This window comes from Pleurodeles waltl, chromosome 2_2 (assembly GCF_031143425.1).
Source record: "Pleurodeles waltl isolate 20211129_DDA chromosome 2_2, aPleWal1.hap1.20221129, whole genome shotgun sequence".
Classification (NCBI taxonomy): domain Eukaryota; kingdom Metazoa; phylum Chordata; class Amphibia; order Caudata; family Salamandridae; genus Pleurodeles; species Pleurodeles waltl.
The window spans coordinates 160,596,021-160,622,002 of record NC_090439.1 but is presented as its reverse complement, the minus strand read 5'-3'; the positions used below and the strand labels follow the sequence as shown (position 1 = coordinate 160,622,002).

At 46.6% G+C, this 25,982-nt stretch overlaps 1 protein-coding gene across 2 annotated transcripts in view; it reads left to right on the top strand.

Moving 5' to 3' along the window:
* GALNT1 (polypeptide N-acetylgalactosaminyltransferase 1) overlaps nucleotides 1–25,982 on the top strand; it is a 684,180-nt gene that overhangs the window by 575,722 nt on the left and 82,476 nt on the right. The window contains exons 10-11 of one of the 2 annotated variants that reach the window (XM_069219557.1): nucleotides 1,815–1,913; nucleotides 14,038–14,067. In XM_069219557.1, coding sequence (XP_069075658.1) covers nucleotides 1,815–1,913; nucleotides 14,038–14,067 — 129 coding nt within the window. The remainder of the gene's footprint in view (nucleotides 1–1,814; nucleotides 1,914–14,037; nucleotides 14,068–25,982) is intronic. The other variant, XM_069219558.1, reaches the window with a different exon arrangement.

The window sequence follows — 25,982 nt, the reverse complement described above, 5'->3', positions numbered from 1 at the left end:
CCTTTTCAAACCTACTATTGTTAATGTGTTCATGGAGGGCCACAAGGTGGATTATACTTCTCAGTTCCTCTAGTCTCTTTGTGCAACTTGATGTAGTTCCCGTACACCTCCAATGTCCACTGTTTGAACCACTCTACTCCTGTTATCTGACGTTTTTGTTACAGAAGTTGGCTTTTTTTTATATTGATCTCCTCCCTTAGACACATCAGTAAGTTGCAGTCTTTAACAGTAGAGGAATCTTTCATTCTGGTCCATAGGGACAGCAATGTTTTTAGAACAAATCCCAATTTCTAGCCGAAGGAAATCTCACCTCTTCACATGAATCACACTGTTGAGCTGCCCATCTTCTCCCTGCACCCAGACTATGTTCCAGAAAGGGCTTTACACACATACATATTGAAAGGCCACTCCTGTATTACAGCAATAGGGTCAAGCCCTTTCATAAGACAAAACAACTTTTCGTAATATTTGTCCACCTTCACATGGGAACACCCCCCCTCCAAATCTCCAAGTCGGCATTGTGAGATGGATCTATAAATGAAACACATTTGCTATTCCGCTGCCAAGTGCACACCATGTGTGCCTCCTAAAGTAAAGGTAACATCCCTTTGGCAGACATCTGTAAATCCGTCTGCTCCACACAAACCTAAAAAACCATTAGTGTATAGACAGTCAAAATGGTCAATAGGCTTTGGTTGCACATATTGTTAAAAACCTTGTTCCAAACATCTGCATCACCTGCTTGCTAGCCATCGATTTTGGAGAGAAACTGCTTTACAGTCTGTACAGAGCATGCCTATCGACAGCCACACATTACAAATGGAAATGTTACCCTGTAGTCTTATGTTAGTGGAGTGTAGTGCTGTAAATTCAGATGTTCCCACTCTGCTCCCTGGAAGTCATCTATGATCAAGTGTTTTTCTTTTTTTCTTTTACATTTCACAAAGCACAGTTCTCTTGTCTTCTGCACTGCACTTACACTACTTATCCACTGAGAGGAAAAGAATCTGAGGTAGTGTGTGTGTCATGGTGCATTGTGAATTAAGGCTTGACTCACAATACGTCTTGTGACTTGAAACATCTGAAGGAACACAAGTTGCAAACATCTGGGCCCAACACTAGATGGCAGGAGTATCCAGAACATATAATATACAGCACTTCACACCACTAACAGATGGTTACAGAGTGAGTAACCTTTTCTTTTCTGCATAGTTAGGACTGAAATCAGAGAAAAGGCAGGCAGAATGGAAACATTGTCTTCATTTTTCCCAGTGCCTAAACTGGTTCTTGGATTGCAAAACTTGAATTTGGAGAGTGATTGGTATGGGTGACATACCACGGGACAGAGAAAGATGCACACCTCTTCAGTCTTTATCTCTTTAACCCATTGACTAGCCTCACCCTTGTATTGCCAAGTACATGGTTGGGAGTCGTGTGTTTTGGTACGTTCAGGAAACATAGAGAGGACTCACTATGCTGATTCCACTTCTAATTGGAATGTAAGGCATTTTGTTTGGAAGAAGTCAAAATTCTGATAAAATGGATGCATGGGAATGCGAAGGAATTGAATTTTAAACGCATTGTGGGCTGTCCCAGTTGGGGAATCAATTAGGAAAAGTCTAGAGAAAAAGTAGGGTGTGCCACTTCCATGATAGTTGAGAATTGGCCAGAATTTATAGGTCTAGTGGTTGCGTATGCACTTGTTACCGAATCCGGTTTGTTTGGTAAAGTTGGTTTCTAAACTCATTAGTGTTCGTGATTTTGTGCAAAAGCCTTTCACGTATTGATTTTAAAAGATCTTTATCTTCATCTAGATAAGAAACGTGGATACAAATCAATGTCTTGATAACATGGCAAGAAAAGAAAATGAAAAGGTTGGAATCTTCAACTGTCATGGAATGGGAGGTAATCAGGTGAGTTTTCATAAGTAACTGTTCATTGAATTGTACCTTACAGTGATTGTTCGTGAAGATTTGAGTGCAGTTAGATTTCAGAAAGTATTTTGTTTTAGACAATCAAGCTCTGAATTTGTGCCATTTCTTAGTCTTTCTCACAGACACTTGAATATAATGTGAGCCAACTGAGTTCTTTAATATTTCACTAATTTTGTGTCAGCCCATTCAAAGGACAAACAGCAATTCATGGCTTTTAGACTGCAGTAACACATTAAATTCTACAGTGTACGATGCCTTTATGTAAACCGTTGACATTTTGCGTTAAACCACCATTGTGCCAAATAGTGATGCAATACTTTGTTGTTCGCCGATGGGAGATTATGGGAAGGGGAGGCTCAAATTGTTAAACAAAGACATAGCTTTAACGTACTCTGCTCCTACACGGAAATAGTCTCCTGAACCCAGGTTTGACACAATAAGCAAACAATTGCCTAGAAACAGACTAAGTGACTTCAGCTCAAACTTCCCTTTATTTATACTTTGGTTCTCCTCCTCTAGGAGGGCTCTAGCAGCCTCTACCTGGAGAGGAGAAATGGCTTGTAATAGTATTCAAATTTCAGTCTGGCATGGTGGTGGTGCAAGACCAATCTGTGTAACTGTTTGCACACAGAATCCTTTTCCTTTGCTAAGGTATCTTGGTTTAGGTACAGGAACAGGAGGACCCTCTGACCCTCAAGCCTTGCAACATTAAACTGAACTAAGCTCACTATAAGCACCCCCTCTCGTCTAATAAGCCCAGGTTATCATGTTCGTATCTCAGGAGATTTCCTGTTGCGAGTCAGAAGAGGGCCATCTTCCCAGCTGCTTACTGCAGCACTGTATGCCCTTCAAATTGCTAATAAAACTCGACCTCCTGTAAATGGCTAAACATCACTGAAGAAGCCCCCCCCCCCAAAGACAATTAGTTGTTATCCCCTTGTAGCATTTGTGAAGTCCCTGTGTTTGCTTCCCTGTTTATCAAGCTCAGAGCTGTTCAGTCCAGTTTAAGATGTTGCTGAAAAGTGTTCATTGACCCTTGTGGTGTTTTGGGCTTAATAGTTCCATCAATCCTAAAATGTTCTGAGAGAAGCCCCGATACTTCACCTTCTATAATTTCGTCACTGCCCCTTCTCCTGCTCTTACATTAGTCTGTTTTTCAAAAGGGCATCCTTCCACTATTACTTGATATTCCATGACGAGTCCTGTAGTGTAAAACATTCTTCAGTCCTCTTTTTCTCGTCACTTTTCTATTTCAACCTCCATCCCGAATGTGTTTTTACATAATTAATTCTATCACTTCTTTTCTGCCTTTTTATTTTGCTTTTGTGGGACTTGTTTTACGGTCTTGTCTCACTTTTTCTTAAAAACATTCTCTTTCTACCCCCTGTTTTTTTTTAATTTTTTTATTTTGTTTTTTTTTTAGGTCAAAGCCTGTTTGCAAAGACATATTGGGGACATGTTGAAAGCTGACCTAGAAATGTATTTTTTGTTTTTTCATTCACTTTTGCTTACTTCCTATTTATAGGCTTTATTTATCTTGGCCAATCTGGCTTGCATGGAGTGTAGCCTTTTTACCATCTCTCTGATTGGCTGCTCGTGAGCTTCTTCCGTGTCTGCTCTTCAGGCACTATTTTTTACTTTTTTATAAAGCACTTCATGGGAGTGCACCTGTTTTCAATCAGTCATCACCTTTTCTCCCCACCGCTATCCACTTTTGTTTTTGGCAGGCGAGGACTTTTAATGTGCTCCTTGTCCTGTTTGTTTAGTGCAATTCAGTTGAGTGTGGGACTTCACAGTAGTCTGTCCAATCAGCTTGCATTTATTTATTTTTGCTCTCTTATATAGTGTAACCTAGACCTGAACGTAATGGAGGGCTCTACATGAGCACTAGTTGCATTAAAAAACATCACGTTTATATTTTTTGTGTTAGGAACCATGGGATATACATTTTCTTAAAGTCACAGGATGTTGTGTTGATGCAGAAACTTGAACCTGGTTCCCCAGCTCTGGCCATAACAGGCCCGGACTGGCGGTAGTGGGCTTTGGGCGTTTTCCTCAGTGGGCTGGAAGGGTGGGGGACGATTTTGTTACTGAGGGCTGGTTTTGCAGCAGTGCTGCAATATTAGCCCCTAGTAACAAAACAACAAAAGCAGCAGTGCTTCGTCCCCCACCCCCGACCGAGGGGCTGACAAAATTGCCAGGGCTGCTTTGGGTTTCCACTCCTGCCCTGGCATAACACCAAATTTTCTCCCCACCTTAATGTGCTTTGAATCCAGCACTGTGAAGTTGCAGCATCCACAGTGCAGGAGCACAGGCAATCTACTTAACAGTTGCTGACTTCAGCAACTCTGCAGCAATTCTAATGGGCGGAAACCTAAGCTCTAGCTTCAAAACAGTTCCTCGGCCGTTGACATCACCCAAATCCCAGCACATGAGACTTGCAGCTATGTGATGTCATAGCATAATTTATTGACCAGTAAGTGCCCCAGTAGACTGGCAGCACTTTTCATAAATGTTTAAGTGAAAACAGGTGCCTGAAGATCCACATTGAGTTATTGCCCCTATTAAATGCTTCTGCTTTATCTCTAAATTGAATAACCTACCTCTAAAATCTTAAATATTCAGATCCAGGATTATTTACCAAGAGTTTTGTTAATGGCAAACATTCATGTGCCTGTGGCAAATGGCTGTTTCCTTGTTGAATGTGTTTATACTTTTTTTTAATACTTTTATACTGTTGGGACCACCAAGGCCGTCTATAGCTCTGGTGGCGCCCGAGTGCCCTTCCCCCTCCCTCATGACATCCTTCCTGGATTCCCTCACTACCACTGGGCAAAAGTGCCCCTAATCTCTCCATAGCTCCTCTCTCACATACATTTCATTTGTTTTAAAGTACTGGTAAAGGCTGACTTGACGGCTACAAATGTATATCTATCAAAACAAACCCCTTTTACCCACATTAGGAAAAGATAATGAAAGACTGGGGGGACAAGCATAAACTCAGTTAATATCAGTCACTGTTCTTTATTAGAGTTGTATCTTATGAACTGCTGTAGCAAAAGGATCTCTGTGGAAAAAGCAGTAATCCACTCAGCTATCCACATAAAATACAGATCTGTAATCTGCACGGTAGACGTTCTTTGCAGCAGGCATAGTAACCCTCTGGGCTATTTTATGTGGAGTCAAAACTGCCACTAGACGTAACTCCATCTGTTTCTGTAGCAGGAACTTTCATCACAAGACTTATCTTGACATTTGTATTGCTGCCTGAAAGCTGGATGCTGAAGTAACTCTGGAGCAGGTGTTTTTAAATCACATGTTACTGCTAAACACAATGTGCCCCCCTGAGGTCAGCGCTGCCCTCCACAGGTCGACGCCCAGTGCAGCCGCAACGGTCGCACTGCCCTAAAGCCGGACCACTGTTGCTTGAAGTGTGTGCTTTCGCACTTACAGAGGGCCCTGAAGCTTTGACATCAGGCTGCACTTGCATTGTTTATTGCCTTGCCTGATTTTGTTTGAGGGCTGCTGCCTTTAGCGTGCACAGCAGGGAATTATCAGAGGCATCACCCTCTGTCTGCCAAAGGGCTGTGTGTATCCAACGGTATAGAGTTATTTAACAAAGCTTCAGTTTGCCTAGCACGGTATTAGTCACTATTCGGTTTGGGGTTCAGATGATATTTTAAACTTTCCATTCTCTTCCAGGGGATCCTCATCAATAGTCATAAACATTGAATATTCCCGCCCTTGTGCGGGGACCCCGGAGCATATATAAAATACACACACATTATACATGTGTAAAACAGCAATGCAGGCTATAATGTTAAAACAGGCTAAAATGCTTTATTTCTATGAAGTTTTTTTTTTTTTTTTTATATTATAAAATTACAATAGAGAATAAATGTCTACGCAAGCCCCCAAAACTGGGCTTAGGGAAGCAAACAGCAGTAAACTCTAGAGAAAAAGAGAAAAAACTGCATTGAAAAACAATGGAGCATTCTTAGCCAATAGGCTGCATGCAGGTTAACACAGGAGAACCATAAAAACTTTGGCACCGTGCCTTTAAGACCCTGAGCACCTCCAGTATCCCACCATGCCTCAGGGGTGAAGGAAAGGTGACAGTTGGTTCACAGTTAGGTCAGTTCTTTTTTCTGGCTTCTTCTGAGAGGATCCTGGAGCATTGAGCTCTCAGTTTTTCTGAGTTTTTCTCAGAAAAATCCTTTAAAAAAGCGTTTTTTTCCTTTTTCATTCGACAAATAACATCTTTGTCTGAGCTTGGGAGTTTTTTCCTGACAGAAAAATGCCTTCACTTTTTGTCAAATGCCCTGCTTGTGGGAAGAAGAAGGCCCAGTCAGACCCACACTCTGTGTATAGTGTGCCTGCCTCAGTCACTGCCCTGACACTTGTAAGCACTGCAAGAATATGTCAAAGAGGACTCTGAAAGACAGAGAAAAGATCAGGCTGCATGGGCTTAAGGAGAGGCAGAAAACATTGTCCTCTTCACTTCCCAGACAACCAGCAGGCCATTCTCAGGAGAGAATGGCTAGGTCGACGTCAGCAGGTAGGAAAGTACCTGTTTGTTCCCCGTCGTCGCTACCACCGTCTCACTGGCATAGGTCGACGGCGACACACCCGACGTCGAAGGAGACGGCGTCGAGGGAACACCATCGCAGGGGCAGGTCTCCGTCGACGGCAGCCCGCCGATCGACGTCGAGCCATCGCCGGCGTGCCCGGTCGCCGCCAAAGGCTGTGCGCCCCCCGACGTCAAGAGACACGACGTCGAAATCGCCACGACGGCATGAGAGACATCCGCCGTCGGCTTCCCACCGCTCCACGTCGAGGCACACGACGGCGAGCAGGTCGAGGTCCAAAGATCGCCGTTCGACGTCGAGACACTCAACGGCGAGACACTCAGCGTTGAAACACTCAACGTCGAGGCATGAGCTACCGGTGGGGCGCCCTTCGACGTCGACTCTGCCATCGACGTCGACACAGGTTTTACCTGTCCCGCAGGGAGTAGAACATCGCCCCATGCCAGACAAGGCCGCACCATCTCCAGTGGTCTCCATACCGAGGGACTCTTCTCGGTCAAGAGCGGCATCATCTGGGCATGTCTCGCCCATCAATCTATCTCCAAGATGGCTGGAGAGACTTAACAGACCAGCGGCCTCCCCAGATTCGCAATATTCGCGAATGTACTCGCCTACTGCCTCCCTACCTAGAACGCCATCACCGACAGCAAGGGCAGGACGGGCGCGTTCTGCTCCTCGTCAACCGGCCGCGACGCCTGGGCGCTCTGCTACAGCATCTCGCAGCAGGTCTCGTTCTCAACGACGATCCAGGTCTCGTTCAAGAAGAAGATCACCCTCTTGGTCGTCTTCAGGATCATCTGTCGGGCGTTATTCACCCACCCTAACAGAGTCACCACCTGCTAGGGTCTCACCGGTAGATGACATTACCACATTTAGCGAGGTGCTGCTAAGAGGAGCGCAGAAACTAAACATAGAAGTTCCAGAGCCATCTACCTCCTCGTCAGTCATCTTTGAGACTCTACAACAGAGATCAGCATCAAAAAAGCTGCTGCCTCTAGTGCCTGGTTTGTTGCAGCCAACCATGGACACTTTTCTGGCCCCAGCCTCGCTCAAATGTGCCCCGGCTAGGATACTCAAAAAATACAAGGCTCCCGAACAGGACCCTCTGTTCCTAAGGAAGGATCCGCCACCGGACTCGGTAATATTAGCCGCAGCCCGAAAGACCCACTCGGTGGCATCATCATCCACGGTTCCCCCGAATAAAGAGAGCAGGCATCTAGACTCTCTGGGGAGAAAGATACGCGGGACGGCGGCTTCGGCAATGAGTCTCCAGTGCTTCTGCACTCCTGGGTAGGTATGATCGTTCTCTGTGGGACTCTCTCAATAGATTCACAGAGAAATTGCCCAGAGAGGACAGACAAGATTTCCAAGAGATCCTGCAAGAAGGATGCCTGGTATCCAACCAGGTTATCAGCGCGGCAGCAGATGGGGCGGATTTAGCTGCACATGGGTACGCGCATGGAATCTGTGCAAGGAGGTCTTCCTGGCTGAGGCTCACTGGTTTAAAGCAGGAAGCACAACAACGCATCCTGAATCTCCCATTCGCCGGGAACTCTCTATTTGGTGCCCATACAGACGAGGAAATGGCCCGCATGAAGACCGAGGTGGATACCATGAGGGCAGTGGGCCTGGAAAGAAAGAAAGATTTCCGGCGGAGGTACAGGCCTTATGACAGGCGCCCTTTCCAGCAGAGGGTTCAAACCCCTCACTGGTCCCAAAGGTCACAGCAACGACAGGGACGCCCTCTTTTTCAGCGAAGGAACACAAGGGAGCGAGGGTCAAGTAGACCTCAGCAGTCCACTCCGAAAGCACCCACCAAACAATGAGATCTCGCTTCCCTCGACACTGTACACCACTCCGGTGGGGGGAAGTATTACAGCTTATCTTCACGAGTGGCACTCTATCACAAGAGACAAATGGGTGCTCAATATTGTCGAACATGGCTACTCTCTTCTGTTCAAACAGCCTCCACCACACTTGCCGCCAACCAAAGGCAATCCATCTCATCTCAGCCTGCTGCGCAAAGAGGCTCTCTCCCTCCTAAAAAAGAATGCCATAGAAAAGGTTCCACCTGTGCACAGAGGAAAGGGGGTTTACTCCCGTTACTTTCTGGTGGCGAAGAAGGGTCGAGAGGGCGTTTTCAGGCCAATTCTGGACCTACGGCTGCTGAACAAATATATAAGGAAACAGAAGTTCAGGATGCTGGCACTTCACCAGATTTTCCCTCAGCTACATCAGGGAGACTGGATGTGCTCCATCGACCTACAGGATGCGTATTTTCACATCCCAATAGCTCCCAAACATCGAAAATTCCTGCGCTTCCAAGTAGCGTTACAGCATTACCAGTTCAGAGTTCTACCATTTGGCCTGAAATCTGCCCCACGCGTCTTCTCGAAATGTATGGCGGTGGTGGCGGCGCATCTTCGAAAACAAAAGAAATTCATATATCCATACCTGGACGACTGGTTACTGAAGGCTTCTTCTCCGGAGCAGGCGAGAAGCCATCGGGACATTGTGCTCGGAGTTTGCGAGTCTCTAGGTCTTCAGGTCAATTACCAAAAGTCAACCTTGAGTCCAACTCAGAACCTTCACTACCTGGGAGCTATCATAAACACAGAGCTCCAAAGAGTGTATCCTTCGGAGGAACGACTATCCTCAATAGACAGGAAGTGTCAGGACCTGTTGAGAGCCAACGCACCTACGGCACGTCAGGTGACATCGCTGCTGGGCTCCATGGCATCATGCATTTTTATTGTCCCAAATGCCAGACTCCACATGAGGCCGCTCCAAGAGGCATTGGAGAGCAACTAGAGCCAAAGGACAGGTCGCTGGGAGGACAGAGTGCGACTACCGGCGGTAGCACTTCAATCATTGAGATGGTGGATGCACAGACCTCACCTGTCAGTGGGTGCTCCGTTTCACCAGGTACTTCCATCCGACACCCTAGTAACGGATGCGTCTCTTCAGGGATGGGGGGGCTCATCTGGGTCCCTTTCAAGCTCAGGGCCTGTGATCAGACAAGGAAAAGCAGTACCACATCAATCTGCTAGAACTAAGAGCGGTCCATCTGGCTCTCAAGTCTTTCATACCACTAATTCAGGGGAAAACTCTCCTAATACAAACGGACAATACAACCACGATGTATTATTTGAACAAACAGGGGGGAACGAGATCCCTACCCCTATCTCGAGAGTCCCAAGCGATATGGCATTGGCTCCTGGCCAGAGGAATGTCACTTACAGCGGTCCACCTGCCAGGTCAGCAAAACGTGGAAGCAGATTTTCTGAGCAGACACCTAGAGGACGCTCACGATTGGGTCCTACACGGCGAAGTCGCAGAATACATCTCCGCGCAATGGGGTCGGCCTCAACTGGATCTCTTCGCAGACGAAGTAAACAAGAAATGCCCAGACTTCGCATCCAGGTTCTACCGTCCGGGATCTCGAGGGAATGCCCTGTTGATCGACTGGTCAGGGATATTTCTCTACGCTTTTCCGCCGATTCCCCTCATACCAGCAGTGATCAACAAACTTTACAGATCCAGAACCAGAATGATTCTCGTAGCGCCACAATGGCCCCGTCAATTCTGGTACACAGATCTCCTCAACCTGTCGGAAAAACCTCACAGGAGGCTGCCGTGCAGACCGGATCTTCTGAGCAGAATGGAGGGCAGAATTCTACATCCCAACCTACCCTCTCTGAGCTTAACAGCATGGCTCCTGAATTCCTGCAGTATGGGCACCTAGGGCTCTCACAGGAGTGCATGAACATCTTGAAAGAGTCCAAAAGGCCTTCCACGCGGCGTTCTTACGCTTATAAGTGGAAGAGATTCTACATATGGTGCTGTCAACAAGGTCAGAATCCCATACGGGCTCAGGACGATGTCATACTGTCCTATTTGCTTCACCTAGCAAAGTCCGGTCTGCAGGTATCATCTATTAAGGTACATTTGTCTGCTATTACAGCCTATCGCAAGTCACCTTCTCAGGAATCCTTCTTTACGAAACCTGTAGTCAAGGATTTCTTAGAAGGTTTGAAAAAAGTTTTTCCGCCCCTTCGGAGACCTTCTCCTCCATGGGAACTGAACATAGTATTGGCAAAACTTATGGGCCTTCCTTTTGAACCTATACATAAGGCGTCTTTACAACACCTTACATGGAAGACGGCTTTTCTAGTGGCCATTACTTCAGCGAGGAGGGTCAGCGAAATCCAGGCTTTGTCTTCCAAAGAACCGTACACGGTTTTTCATGACAATAGAGTGGTTCTGCGAACTCGCCCATCTTTCCTTCCGAAGGTGGTGTCAGAATTCCATATCAATCAGACTATATCTTTACCGACTTTCTTTCCCAATCCGGAGACTCCGGCAGAGAAAGCATTGCACTCCTTAGACTTGAAAAGAGTGCTGAAATTTTATCTGGATAAGACAAAATCGATTAGACACTCTAACCGCTTGTTTGTAAATTATGCTCATTTGAGGACAGGAGAGGCAGCATCTAAACGAACGATATCAAGATGGATAGTTTCTTGTATTGTTACTACTTACCAGCTAGCTAATAAACAATTACTAGCGAGGCCTAAAGCGCATTCCACAAGGGGAAAAGCGGCTACTGCTGCCCTCCTTAACAATGTTCCTATATCTGAGATTTTTGCAATGCTGCTACATGGAAGTCTGTGCATACGTTTACTAGACATTACTGTTTAGACTCAGATGCAAGAGCGGATGCCCAAGTGGGGCAGGCCTCTATGAGAAATTTATTTGCATAATACGTATCTATTCCTGCACTTCTATCGGACAGTCCGCAGGGTTTAGGGATGGGCTTGCTAATCTATTCAATGTTTATGACTATTGATGAGGATCCCCTGGAAGAGAAGGATAAGTTACTTACCTGTAAATCCTAGTTCTCTTCCAGGGGTATCCTCATCAAAGTCATAAACAACCCACCCTCCTCCCCGGACGCACGTCTCCTAGAAGTGCAGGACAGACTGTATTTTGAATCAGTTACACAGATTGTCTCCGTAAAAAGAACTGACCTAACTGTGAACCAACTGTCACCTTTCCTTCACCCCTGAGGCATGGTGGGATACTGGAGGTGCTCAGGGTCTTAAAGGCACGGTGCCAAAGTTTTTATGGTTCTCCTGTGTTAACCTGCATGCAGCCTTATTGGCTAAGAATGCTCCATTGCTTTTCAATGCAGTTTTTTCTCTTTTTCTCTAGAGTTTACTGCTGTTTGCTTCCCTAAGCCCAGTTTTGGGGGCTTGCGTAGACATTTATTCTCTATTGTAATTTTATAATATAAAAAAAAAATATATATATAACTTCATAGAAATAAAGCATTTTAGCCTGTTTTAACATTATAGCCTGCATTGCTGTTTTACACATGTATAATGTGTGTGTATTTTATATATGCTCCGGGGTCCCCGCACAAGGGCGGGAATATTCAATGTTTATGACTTTGATGAGGATACCCCTGGAAGAGAACTAGGATTTACAGGTAAGTAACTTATCCTTATGGACTTTGTGCCAATGTTAACTTTTCACAGCTAATGTTCTTTTTATCTGTTGCCAGAATAGCGGCCTGGGGACCCTTGGCACACTGTATATACATTGCATTGTGCTCAAACTATTTTTAAACAGTGTACCATGCATTTTGTAGCAATGCGCATGCTTGCTTACTGTGTTCACCTGTCAGTTCACAACATAATTGCACACAGCTTCCAAGAAGAACATTTCATATTGGCCACGCTGAAATTGCATGTCTAAACTACAAAAGGTATTGGCTATGTAAGTGTTTTGTTTATCCATATTGTACAGCATCGCTGCTGCTGTGCAGCTCGACTGAAAATAAAGAAAAAAGCGCTACAACACAGCCAGCAGAGTGCGTCATAACACTTGTTCGTTCTTTACTTTAGCCATGCTGCCAACTTCCACACGGCTGTACAATATGGTTAAAACACACTGATAGAGCCTATAGTTCCTGCAAAAGCGAGACCTGTTGGCTTTGGCAATGCCTCTTCTCCTTTGTCTTCAACTGTCCACATTTGCTTCACTAAAACAAAATCTTGAATACCACAATCACTGAAAATAATCTTTGTGGGGTGGGGGGCAGAAGGAGTGAGGTGGGGGGGTAGGTGATGGGTTAACGGTAGGCAGGTGGAGGTGGGGTTTGGGGAGATATAAGACTGGTTAAAATAACTCAAGCGAAAACAACAAAACGGAAAACGTTTGACTTGTGGACATGGGTAGAACAGGGTAAGGGCAGGACATTCTCCTGTTTTACAGTGGCGGCTGATACCTTTTTGAAAGTAGTGGGACACATAAAAAATTACCTATAGTCATTTAAAAAATAAATAAATGTATCCTTCCTTAATTTTTCTTCTGCAGCATACGTTTGGCTGCAGACACACCCGAAGTTCTTCCTGCCTCGCTCTGGTTGTTGAACAGAAGCATCAGAGCCAATCCATGCACTGCTGCTATGGTGCTTAAAATGCTAAACAGCCAAATAACAGTGATAGGATTGTCTAGAGCAAGCAAACACAGCACTCCATTGGACACCTAGCTGTGTCTCTGCTTCTCAGATGCTTTTTAGCTGTTGATTGTAGAAGCCTGAACTGCGCATGTGAGTGAAAATTCCGGCCAGTCTGACATGGGCAGTTCATTTCACAGCTTTCAGGTTGTTTCGCTGATCTGCTGTGATGCCTGGAGAGAGAGCTCTGTCATGGCCCCACCCCTAAACAGGCGAGCGGAAAACACGCAAGGGCAAACATGTTACAGTGTATGATGCAGTGTGATTTTCAGGGGGTCAGTACCCCCACGCCCTTATGGACGAACCGCCCCTGCTGTTTTAGAAAGCGGGGCACAAGATTACATAATACACTTGTTTCTCACAGAGCAAGTGATAACTGTCGTCTTGCACACTAATATTTTCATGTACAGTGAAATTTAGACATTTTGTTGTAAGCAACTTTACAACTTATGATAATTTCAAATCGAGTAGTAGAAGCATCAAAAGTATTAAATATAGGTACACTAAGTTCTATTTGTTGTGAAGGCCAGATTGGTGCGTTATACTGAAAACAGATTCAAGTTGACTGCAATTTGGAATGCATTTCTCAGTGCTTATTGCTGTCCTAACCGGACACCTACAACCAAATTCACCCTTTTCTCCTCATACCAGGTGGAAGTAAGTGAAATCGAGTAATGTACATGTAAGAATGTGAGCAAGATAAGTCTTCACAGACTGCTCTCACATAGGGAAAACTCTGCTTGCTGTGACTGGGTGCGTTTTGGAAACTCTATTTTACATATGCCAACCTTCTCTTAAATTGTAAAGAAGCCAATAATACACATGTTGGCACTATTTAAAACACTTTTCTAAGTTCACAAATTCCTCTCCATGTTTCAAATCAGATTAATCCACACACACCTCTGTAAACTGGTTTGCATTGATGTTTTTAGAGTGTTAATTCTTGGCATGCTCTTTCCAAACTTGATTGAAAAGTTGTTTTTAATCCTAGGCATGGCCTCACTCTGACGGACATACTAAGGTAACGTATGGGCCTCAGAGAGGCTTTCTAGGTAGTGGTCAAGAGTGGGTTTAGTTGGTGAACCTCGTTTCTACTGGCTTGTATTAATCCTGCAGAGCTTTCCTCACAATCTTTCGTGTACTGGGTCTTTCCTATTTGCATGCCGTGTCCCGGTTTCCTTGAGATTCATGAAGCCTTAGAAACGGTGATTTTAATCTTCTGTTTCACAGTAACTGGTACCAGACTCAGTAGCTAATATTTTTCTTTGGGCATTAATGTGTGGTAATTTCCCTCTCTGGCTTTTCCGTTTAAATCTCTGCTACATCAGCTCCCAAGGTGGTGGAAAGTTGAGGAAGGACGGAGTAGATTGATGAGAGACACTAACTACGGTTTGCACTAAAATGTGGACATTAACTTTAGTCATACCTGATGTTTTGGTGTTCATCCCTTCCAGAAGTGCAATTCAGGTTCCCTTGCTTGTACATTGCCAAGTATTTCTAAATGAAAGACAGGTTGGGTTATGTTATGATAATGAGTTCAGAACAAAGAAAGCCAGGAGAAAGAATAGTTTAGGTAAGACAGAACAGTTTTTAGGTCTGGCATTAAGTAATTTGTGCTACACTTGCATGTGTCATACACTTAATTATAGGGACGTCTAGCCAGCCAGCCCTCTTCATACATTGGTCTATTACTGTCATTCACATTTTTCTTAAGCCCACTACAGCATCCAGCACGAGGCAGTGGATAAGCCCTCTTCTGCCGTTGGATAAATTCAGTGTGACATTTTGCACTTTCACCAGGAACACATCCACACACAAATTAGTTCCCTTAAGTGCATTGGACTACTATGGCAATGTGTTCTTTCTGAGATCAAACATATGTTTGCTTTTAGCCAGGTTCCCTATCAATAAAGTTTTTCAAACAAGTTGACAAAGTCTAAATCCGTTGTTGTAGGCTGTTTATGACAGGGTTCTCTTTAATAGAATTCTCGGTAATGACATTCCTCCAGATCAACGGTTCATATCATTCCTACTAGCTAAAAACGATTTTTAAAATGTTACTTTTGCGATCCATCAGCTCTGTTAACTTGCACAGCGTTCATCGAAATCAGTATACATTATATTACATACACAAATTATGATATTTTGCATCAGTAGATTGGAGAATATCCTTTGGCATCTGTAGCTCCATGCAGTTTCCAGAGCACTAATGTTCGGTAGTGGACAAGCTCATACCTATAACAATGCATAACCTTCTCACTGTGTAAATGTGCAAATACTGTGAATACGTCTTGTACATTAAGCATAATAAAAAATAGTTTTAACCCATCCTTTCAAGTAGGCAGTGAAAATTGTTGAGTGAGAAAAATGGTGGGAGCACACTCAACCAAGAGATAGCATCGAATTTCAAATCCTAAAGGTATATAAGCAGTGATGCCTACTTGTAAAGCGAACATTTGCAGATTGATTTGTTAAATGCTTCAGTTATATATTTAAAAATGTTAATTTGATTACATAAACTATTGAATATTCAGTGATATCAAAATTGCATACCTTAGGTTAGTTTGCAAATGACATTCATCTGACTCTACTTTCTCTGAGGACTGTATTCTTTACATCCACCTGCCTCTGATCAGGGGTGTAACGTCAGGGAGATGTGTGGGGTGGACCACCCTAAACTAATATTTGCTCAGTTGGGTAACATGCCAACAGGTGGCTGACTGTTTGGGTCTGGTACTTGCAAGGTGACCGTTTAACCTTCTGAGTACAATGCTGTGAAAGGACTCGGGGTGCAGATGTGGCTTGAAATCGACTCTGTGCACTGACATGCCCCTGTCACATTGACACCGTGTAATTCACCTCTGTCAACAATTCTTGCAGTCACGGACAAAACTAATGTGCCTGGTGAGGTTTCCTCTACCTCTCACTGACTAGCTTTCCTCAGACATTCAGTCAGTATTCCTCAGGTACCCTGCTGCTTTCAAACAGTGAGATGCCTCGTCTGCCTGATGGTACTTGGGGATGATGCTAGGGGCTGCTGCTCTGCTCCCACAGGAAGCCTATTCTGCTATGTGTGAATGTGAGTGTGCATGCATATGAGAGAGCACAAGTGGGTGCTTGCACATTTGTGGGCATGTCTGTAGGAACATGTGGACCCATGAGTGTGTACGGTTGTTTGTGCATGTGTGCTTTTGCACATCAGCCTGTGTATGCATGTGAGGGTGCAAATGTGGGTGTGCATCCATGAACGCATGTGTGTGTGCGAATTAGAATCTAGTGTGTGGCCATGCTATTGTGTACATGAATGTCTATGTGCTTGTGACAGTTTGTGTGTGTGTACATGTGTGTGTTTGTTTGTGTATGTAGAAATCTGTGTTTGAATCTTAGCAACTTCACTCAGCCTTTCAAGCTTCTGTGGTTAATAGAATGTGTACCACTTAGGTGGGGGTAAATAGGCGCTTTTGTAATGTTCAAATACGAGTGTCTGTGCACGGATGTCTGCACATGTTTGTGTGATCACATGATTGTGTGTGTAGAAATCTGTTTGGATCTTAAAAGCTTTAATCAGCCATTACTCCATCTGTGATTGAGAAAATGAGTTCTATTAAGATGAATAACAACAAGCATCATTTATTCAGTGCCAGGTTCCCCCAAGGGGTCAGTGTTTTTGCAAATACACGTGTTTGTGTAAAGAGCCTGTGCGCATATGAGTGTTGGTGTGTTTGTGCGTATGCGCACATGTGCTTGAGTGCCTTTGTTACAATGGCTGCTGCAGCAACCATAATTGCAAATATTGACTTCATTAGCTAAACTATTGTTTAAGTCATGAATGGCAAAGTAAATGGTTTCGCCAAGTAGGGAGCTATGTGCATTACCATCTTTTTGTGTGTATGTCAGTCATAGTATGGGGCAGGGCATATCAAAATACATTTAGCAAAGCTCCTTGTGAGTCAGAGGGATAAAATGAGCTTGTTGGACTTTTTTCCTTATGCAGGGTCATCCCCAGTCTTTTTGCCTCCTGCCTCCTAATTTTTCTTGACTCTAGGACTCTGATCACTTTATCACTGCTGATCAGTGGGAAAGTGCAGGTGCTGCTCTCCCATCTAAATTTGGTATGATTGGCTTATACCTAATTGGCATATTTAATTTACCTGTAAGTTTCGTGTACAGTGGTATCTCTGTACACAGGGCCTGTAAATTAAATACTACTAGTGGGCCTGCAGCGCTGCTTGCGCCACCCACTGAAGTAGACTTTCAAACCTGTCTTAGGCCTGCTAGCGCAGGACCTGTGTGCGCAGTTTTCTTCCACAGGGACCTGGAATCTAAATTTACTTGCCAGGCCCATAACTCCCCTTTAACTACATGTAAGTCACCCCTAAGGTCCGCCCTAGCTAGCCCTATGGGCAGGGTGCCATGTATGTAGAAGGCAAGACGTGCCAGGTTGTGTGGCCTGTCCTGGTAGTGACAAACAGCCTAACTTGGTGTCTCACTGCTGTGAGTGCTGCCTTCTCATTGGATTGTATTAGAAATGCTCTGCCTTATGTGTAAGGGGTATTGTCTGATTTATGAGGGGTAGCGTAGGCGTGTTTGGTATGGTTTTGATAGTGATAATAAATGCTGTTGCCACTTCTAGAAAGTGTGCTTTTCTCTGTGCTTATGACTCTGGTGTTTTGCAGCTTGACTCCAAACCACGTTTGGGCAGAGTGACAGTTGAGGCTTTGTGCATACTTTTCAGACAGCCTGTACGCAGGGAGGGTGGAGGTGTCATAGAGGTGCATCTGCATACTGAATAGTCTTCCTGGGCTGAGAGAAGGGAGAGGCAGGGCACACCTACGTTTGTAAAGGTTGTGCCCTGGCCTCACACAATAGGGTCGTTTACCTCCCACTGATGTTTGGATCCTGTGCTGGAGGAGAGAGGGGGCACTCCCAGAACCAGTTGTAACTGGTTGGAACCTCTTCTGCCCATCATTGTAAAACACTGTAAAGACTGAGTATAAGTACAGGGGAATTTCCCCCACAATTGGGAGACTTTGAAACATCTTGGAACTGGACACAGAAATGCTGGAAGGACTCACCAGGGACGGTCATGGACTGCTGCTGCGGTGCTGACCTGTGGCCTGCTTGGTCACTGTAAAGGACTTTCCACTTGCTGCATCCTCTTTGTGCTGACCTGTTGCTGGGCCCATTCACCTGTGGGCCTTTTTCTGAAACTGTCCCCCAGGAGCAGAGTCCTTTGGCCCCTGACCCCTAAACTTGCATAAAGCACGAGGAGTGCTTCATCTGATTATAAAGTGCCTGGAGGGCACGTCATTAGGATTACTTTGAGGGCATGGAGAGTGCTCTTGTGTCGGAGGAGATTCACCGCTGCGACCCCGGCTTAGTCTGATGCCCTAGGCGCTTTTGGAAAAATGCGCCGCTGTGCATGTGTTCACCGCCGTAGGACCGAAGCGCGAGTGAAGCATGCTTCACAGTGCCCCCAGGGCACGAAGGATATCCTTTTGGGTTGGAGCAAGCATGCTCCTATTGGTGTCCACAGGGCGAGGTTCGCTCCGTGGAGCACCCCCGGGGCACCAGAGAGCCCCGAGTCGGGCCCGGACGATGCTGGAGGCAGGCAGGAGAGGAGGAAGCCTCTCCTTGCCCTGCCAATCCCAGGAGGGCTCTTTGTCGGCGGCTCCCCCGCGCCACGGGTCCCTTGTGGACCAGTGCCATTTTGGTGGCTCCCTACCCCCACCATTGAAGGGCCAGTGCAGGCCCAGGAGGGACCCCTAGAGATCGTGGTGCCCCTCCTCCCCCCTAAACTACTTTGAGGACTTTGCCCCAACCCCCCTTGTGAGGGCTGGTTGAGGCCCAGGGGGTCCCCCAGCGATCACAGGCCCCCAGAGGGGCCTGTCAGTATTACAGAGGGGGTGCGTGCCACCCCCCTCTGCCTCAGAGTATCAGAGGCCCCAATTTGGCGCCGGGGGCCCCATGTTTTCATTATCCCGGCACTGGCGGTGCCTTCATCGTCAAACCAGGTACTTTTAAAGGGACAATATATATCATAGGTTCTTTCTAGAGAATTTGTTGATGCATATATTGCCTACCTGTTTATGATGCCTTCATATATGTATGCAGATGTTCCTACTATGGGCATACCATGCTAATATGTTTTTGTAGCTTGCCATACGTTTTCTAATGTTCCTAATATGGGTGTTTATATTCTTATGACAAGTGCTTTGGTGTAATAACATGTTTCTGATGGATACACCTACCTGTGGATTCCTTGCCTAAAGAATTCTCCGCTAGCGCCAGCCTCAATGGAAATTTCTTCTAGCTCTGCACGTCGACGATGACGTCACAATCGCCCGACTCCATGCAACGCCATATGATGTCATCCAGGCAATAAGAAGCCCTCGTTGACGTGCAGACGTCAGTTCCCTTTTTTTCGTGCCTCAGAGTAACGGTTTTTCTTCGAGGCTAACAGGGAGCTACAGGTGCGCATCTGTGGTTACAATGTCACAACCAAGAAAATCTGGTTTTAAGCCTTGTAACCATTGCGGGGGTCGAATGTCGGTTACTGACCCCCATGAGAATTGTATCTGGTGCCTTAGTTCCGACCATGAGGTCGAGTCATGCGGTTCCTGCCAGCGCATGAACCCTAAGGCGCTTAAGGAAAGGGAGGCTAAATTATTCCTGGTCCGTTCCAAGAAGAAGGAAAGGCGTCATCGGAGAGAGTCATCTTCGAGGACTCATCATCGCCATGGAGACTCTCGGCGCCGTCACGACTCCCGGCGCCGATCGAGTAGAGGTCTGTCCAGGTCCAGATCGGCATCTCCATCAGCTCGGCGCCGTCCGACGTGGGAGATTAGCCGACCGTCACTCCTCTGCCTCCTGCAACTCTGACTTCACCTGGGTCGGTATTTGAGGTAGAGCCTCTTCAGAGGCCGGCGGGTTCTCCTGAGCAGGAGTTGCCTGGCCCATCATCGGCTTCTATGCCAGCGCCGGCACAGCAACAATATCCGTCTTTCCCTGCGCCAGGTACGGATTCTGCAGCATTTTTGAATGCCATGTTCAACATTTTTTCCACCATGGCGCCTGGTGGAGGGCATGCAGGTCCATCGGGCCCTTTGGCCTTTAATTTGGGTGTTCCGGCTTCTTATAAGCCGACACCCTTCATTCCATTTTTGTCTTCTGGAGCCGAAGCGGCGCTGATGCCCTTGACGTCACCCAGGAGGCCTGTGACACCTGCTACGGCGCCGGTGGATTCGCCTCGGATCCAGTCCACAGACAATGTTCCTGTGGAGCCGGAGGGTCCGGCGTCGGATGGATCCGAGGCTCGGCGCCGGTGAAGATCTTCGGCGTCAGCCGAATCCTTATCGACGACGGGTCTCGAGTCTAGACTCCGGTTCAGACGTCTGGCTTTGCGCCTTCTGGAGAAAGAAGAGTATAGCAGGCAACACCTGGAAGAAGGCGAAATCTTGGAGCCTTTGGGTGATTTTCAAGGGCTGGACACTGCGAGTGGTATCGATACTTCCCCTGAATGGGATTTGGCTTCCCCTGGGGAGTATACTGAGGAGGCTGCGTCTTTTCATGCAGTGATAAGGAAGGCTGCAGACTTTTTAGATCTTCCTCTTCCGGCTGCTGAGGTGAAAAGGAACCTTTTGACAGAAGTGCTGCATCCGGCTTCTGTGGCGGCGGAGCCTCTCTTACCTTTCAATGAGGCTCTCCTGGACCCCATCAAAGACATTTGGAAGAAACCTGTCGTCTTCAGCTGTCAACAGGGCGGTAGCACGACGCTATCAGGCGGCTCCAGGTGACCCTGTCTTCCTCTCCAAGCACCCAACTCCGGAGAGCTTAGTTGTTCAGGCTTCATGTTCTTCCCGGTCTTCTCCTGGCTCGTTTCCCGGGACCCCTGCGGACAGGGAGTCAAAGAAAATGGACCTTGCTGCAAAGAAGGCCCTTTCATCATGTAGTATGGCCTTGAAGTCAACCAATGCAACCTTGCCCTTATGGAGGAAGCAAAAGGTCATCCGAACTTGTCACAGGAAGTGTTGCAATTGCTAGCGGACGCTCAGGTGGGTGCGACCCAGGTGATCCAGTCTGGGTTAGACACTTCTGACTCTGTGGCGAGGGCTATGGGCACATCCATAGTATCAAGACGTCAGGCTTTTCTACGGATGTGCAGGCGACTCTCCTGGATCTGCCTTTTGATGGTGAAAAACTCTTTGGGACAAAGGCAGATTCTGCTCTTGAACGATTCAAAGAGAGCAGGGCCACAGCGAGGTCGTTAGGACTTCAGGCGGCTACTTCCTTGTCCTTTAGGTAGTTTAGGGGTTTTGGACGTGGCTCCTCCTTTCGTGGCAGGTTCCAGGCACCACAACAATCTGCAAGCTCCCTGCCTTACAGATCCTTCAGGGGCAGAGTACGTACAAGAGGAGCCACCCAGCAGCACCCTGCCTCTTCCTCGGGAGGGGTGCAGCAAGGAAAGCAGCCTTAGTCCTCCACCACTCCCTGTTCACATGTCTCCAGTAGGGGGAGACTTGCCCAATTTCTTCCAATGTGGGAACTTATAACATCAGACTCTTGGGTCATCGACATTGTAAAGAAGGGGTAAGCTCTTCCCTTTCTGGAATTCCCTCCTCCCTTCCCTCCCCGCCCATCCTTCTGTTCGGAAGACCATCTTCTGTTACTGCAACAGGAGGTGTTATCCCTGTTGGCAAAAGGTGCAGTAGAGTTGGTTCCCGAGCAGGAGAGGAGTCAGGGCTGTTATTCAAGGTACTTCCTGATCCCCAAGGATTGTCGATTACGACCAATTCTGGACTTGAGGATTTTGAATTGGTTCCTCAGGCAGGAAAAGTTCAAAATGCTGACCCTTTCACAGGTTCTTTTGGCGTTGAACGAAGGAGATTAGATGGTGTCTGCCGATTTGCAGGACGCGTATTTCCATATTCCGATCCTCAAATCGCACAGGAAGTATCTCCTGTTTGTGGTTGGATCGCACCATTATCAGTTTGCGGTCCTCCCATTTGGTCTTATTTCAGCAACTCGAGTTTTCGTGAAGGTGATGGCGGTGGTAGCTGCAGAGCTCAGAAGAAGAGGGATAGCGGTGTTTCCCTATCTGGACGATTGGTTGATCAAAGCCAAGACTCCAGAGCTCTTGCGGTGTCACCTCCAGTCGATGACTCAGTTGTTGTACGACCTGGGTTTTTCAGTCAATGTGCCCAAATCTCACCTGGAGCCCTCTCATCGCCTCCTGTTGATAGGGGCAGTACTGGACACAACATTGAATCGGGCCTTTCCTCCGCCCCAGCGGGTTCAGGATATTCAGGCGTTGATTCCGATGTTTCAAAATGGAGCGGTAGTTCCAGTCCTCAAGGTCCTTCGTCTGCTCGGTCTGTTTGCTTCTTGCATACTGCTGGTCACTCATGCACGCTGGTACATGAGGGCTCTTCAGTGGTGCGTCTGCAGGCAGTGGTTTCAGCACAAAGGGGATCTCGAAGATTCAATTACGATCACCAGAGACACTGCGGTGGATTTTCAGTGGTGGGCAGCGGTCGGCAACCTGTCGCAAGGAAGGCCGTTCTCGCTGCTTCCACCCGGTGGCCACAGTGGTAACGGATGCTTCCACTCTAGGGTGGGGAGCTCATATGGGGGACCTGGAGGTCAAAGGCCTTTGGTCTCCAGTGGAACAGAGATTTCACATCAATCTGTTGGAATTGCGGGCAGTACGTCTGGCTCTCAAGGCCTTCCTCCCTTCCATTCGCGGTCAGTCAGTCCAGATTCTGACGGACAACACTACCGCGATGTGGTATATAAACAAGCAGGGAGGAGTGGGGGTCGTATCTTCTCTGCAGAGAAGCTCTTCGACTCTGGTCCTGGCTTCAGGACCACAACATTTGCTTGGTAGCACATCATTTGGCCGGAGCTCTGAACGTGCGTGCGGACGTTCTCAGTCGACGCAGCTCGGTCGACCACGAGTGGCGTCTTCATCCAGATCTGGTTCTTTACATCTTCCAGATGTGGGAGTATCCGCAGATAGATCTGTTTGCTACTCAGGAGAACGCGCAGTGCCCATTATTTTGCAGCCTCCAGAATCCAGTGCAAGGAGCTTTGGGGGACGCTTTTCATATGTCCTGGAAGGGTCAGTTGCTTTACGTGTTTCCTCCATACCCCTGATTCCTCGAGTTCTGAGGAAGATCCGCCAAGCCGAGCCCAGGTCATCTTGATAGCTCCGGATTGGCCAAGAAGGGTGTGGTACACAGACCTTCTCCAAATCTCTCTGTGCCCTCCGCTCCATCTCCCTTACAGGGTGGACCTCCTCTCGCAGGGGCAGATTCTACACCCCCACCTCCAGAGCCTACACCTTCCTGCCTGGAGATTGAATGGGGCAATCCGAGTGCTTTTCTCTCCCACCGGAGGTGGTGGATGTTATTTTATCGGCCAGGCGACACTCCACCAAATCAATCTATGCAAGTAGTTGGGCTAAATTTGTATGTTGGTGTTGAGAGAACAGAATTGATCCCTTAAAGGCTCGTATGTGTGACATATTGTCATTTGCTCTTTCCCTGGCGCAGAAGGGTTGTGCAGTTGCCACAGTTAAGGGTTATTTATCTGCACTGTCGGCTTTTCTGTGTCTCCCTGATCAGCCTTCCTTGTTTAAGTCTCCTATTGTTTTGAGGTTTGTTAAGGGGCTCACTAATAAGTTTCCGCCCTCACCATTTGTTATGCCTCAGTGGGACCTTAATTTAGTATTAGCATTTCTAATGGGATCGCCATTTGAACCAATGCATTCTTGTGCTTTGCGTTTGCTAGTTCTCAAGACTGTATTCCTGGTAGCCATAACATCGGCCAGAAGGGCCAGTGAGCTTCAGGCTCTTAGCGTAGAGTCTCCATACCTTTCCTTCTTTAGAGACAAAGGTGTGTTAAGGACCAAGGCGGCTTTCCTCCCAAAGGTTGTTACACCCTTTCACTTGGGGCAGTCTATTACTCTCTCTCTTCCTTTTACCCTCCGCCTCATCCATCCAAGGAGGCTCCACCAACTGCATCCACAAAGAGCATTGAGCTTCTATGTCGACAGGACGAAGGAGTTCAGGCAAGATGATCAGCTCTTCATTGGATACGTGGGGAAGAGGAAAGGTAGAGCATTCCACAAGAGAACGCTATCCAGGTGGGTCATTCTCTGTATCAAGCTTTGTTATTCCTTGGCGAAGAAAGAACCACCTGTGGGGCTTTGTGCTCATTCCACCAGAGCTAAGGCTGCCTCTTCGCCTTTAGCTAGGGGTGTTCCTGTGGTTGACATCTGCAGGGCGGCGATTTGGGCATCCCTCCATACTTTTGTCAAACATTATTGTTTGGATTCTGAGGTTAGGAGGGATGGCCTTTTTGCTCGCTCGGTGCTGCAGGATTTCTTGGTTTGACCATTCGGGCACCCACCTCCGGAGGTAGTACTGCTTTGGGACTCTATTCTTTAGGTGAGGAATCCACAGGTAGGTGTATCCATCAGAAGAATAAGTTACTTACCTTCGGTAACGCTTTTTCAGGTGGATACAATAACTACCTGTGGATTCCTCACGGTCCCACCCGCCTCCCCGTTGCCTGACTGGTCGTACCATGAAATCCATGGGTGAGCACCGTTGTCTTGTATATATGTATATGCTTGGATCATGTATAAAGTTATGGCATGTATATATACATTTCTTTTTCTGATTTAGATAATTCAAGGAAACATGATTGAACTTGACTAACATATTTGTTTCCATATGGAGCAGTTATTGCCGTTGCTTTCTTTTTATTTTTATTGTAATAAATGTTGCATTTTCACTTCATTTGATGTGATTATGTTCTCTTCAAGGTCAATGTTCACCTGTTCGCCTCTATGGCACGTAAAAAATGGTGATACCTGACGTCTGCACGTCGACGAGGGCTTCTTATTGCCTGGATGACGTCATACGGCGCTGCGTGGAGTCTGGCGATTGTGACGTCATCGTCGACGTGCAGAGCTAGAAGAAATTTCCGTTGAGGCTGGCGCGAGGGGAGAATTCTTTAGGTGAGGAATCCAGAGGTAGTTATTGTATCCACCAGAAAAAGCGTTACCGAAGGTAAGTAACTTATTCTTCTTGATTACTGCTTATGTTGCAGAATACTGCATATACTGTGTGTTATATGTGACTACTGCTAGTTTGAAGAGTAACTAATGTGTACCGTTCTGACAACTGCTAAGGTAGCAGGATACTACTGATATGTGATGTTTGGTCCAAGAATTGTGTTGTGTACAATACAGTATATTTTCATATAACTTGGTGTTGTGTTTCCTTTGTGGTGGGGATGGTGTGTCACGTGTGTTGTGTGTTGTGCAAACGCTTTACACATTGCCTCTGGGATAGGCCTGACTGCTCGTGCCAAGCTACCAAGGGGGTGAGCAGGGGTTATCCTGGACGTTTAACTCCCTTGCCCTGACTAGAGTGGGTGGGTTCTGCCTGGGTAAGGGGAATACCCTAGCCAACCAGAAACCCCATTTCTAACAGCTCCTTCCCAAGCCATAGTTGTAGAGTGCACTGTCACCCCAAAGAGCATACAGGTGCTGAGCAGGTGTGAGTCTATGCACACCTAGGCGTATTGGGACTGCACAAAAAGCCAGGTCTTCAGCTTCTTGTGGATTTCAAGAAGTGAGATGGAGGCTCTTATGTGTAGGCTATTTAAATGGGAACCTGTGCAAACTACCCGGCCTACCATCAGATTTTCAACTTGGAGGTGGACTTCCATTGAGTCTAGGAAAGAGAAGAGATCACTGTTCAATCATAAAATATTTCTATGACGAATATCATGGTGGACTGACTACCTAGCTCAATACCTAGTATTTGTTCAGGTTATGGTGGTGGCAAGAAGTGGACATTAGAGGCAAGGTCCCAAGGTGCATTTATTTAAGTTTGCCTAAATACACACCTGGAGCCCATAAAT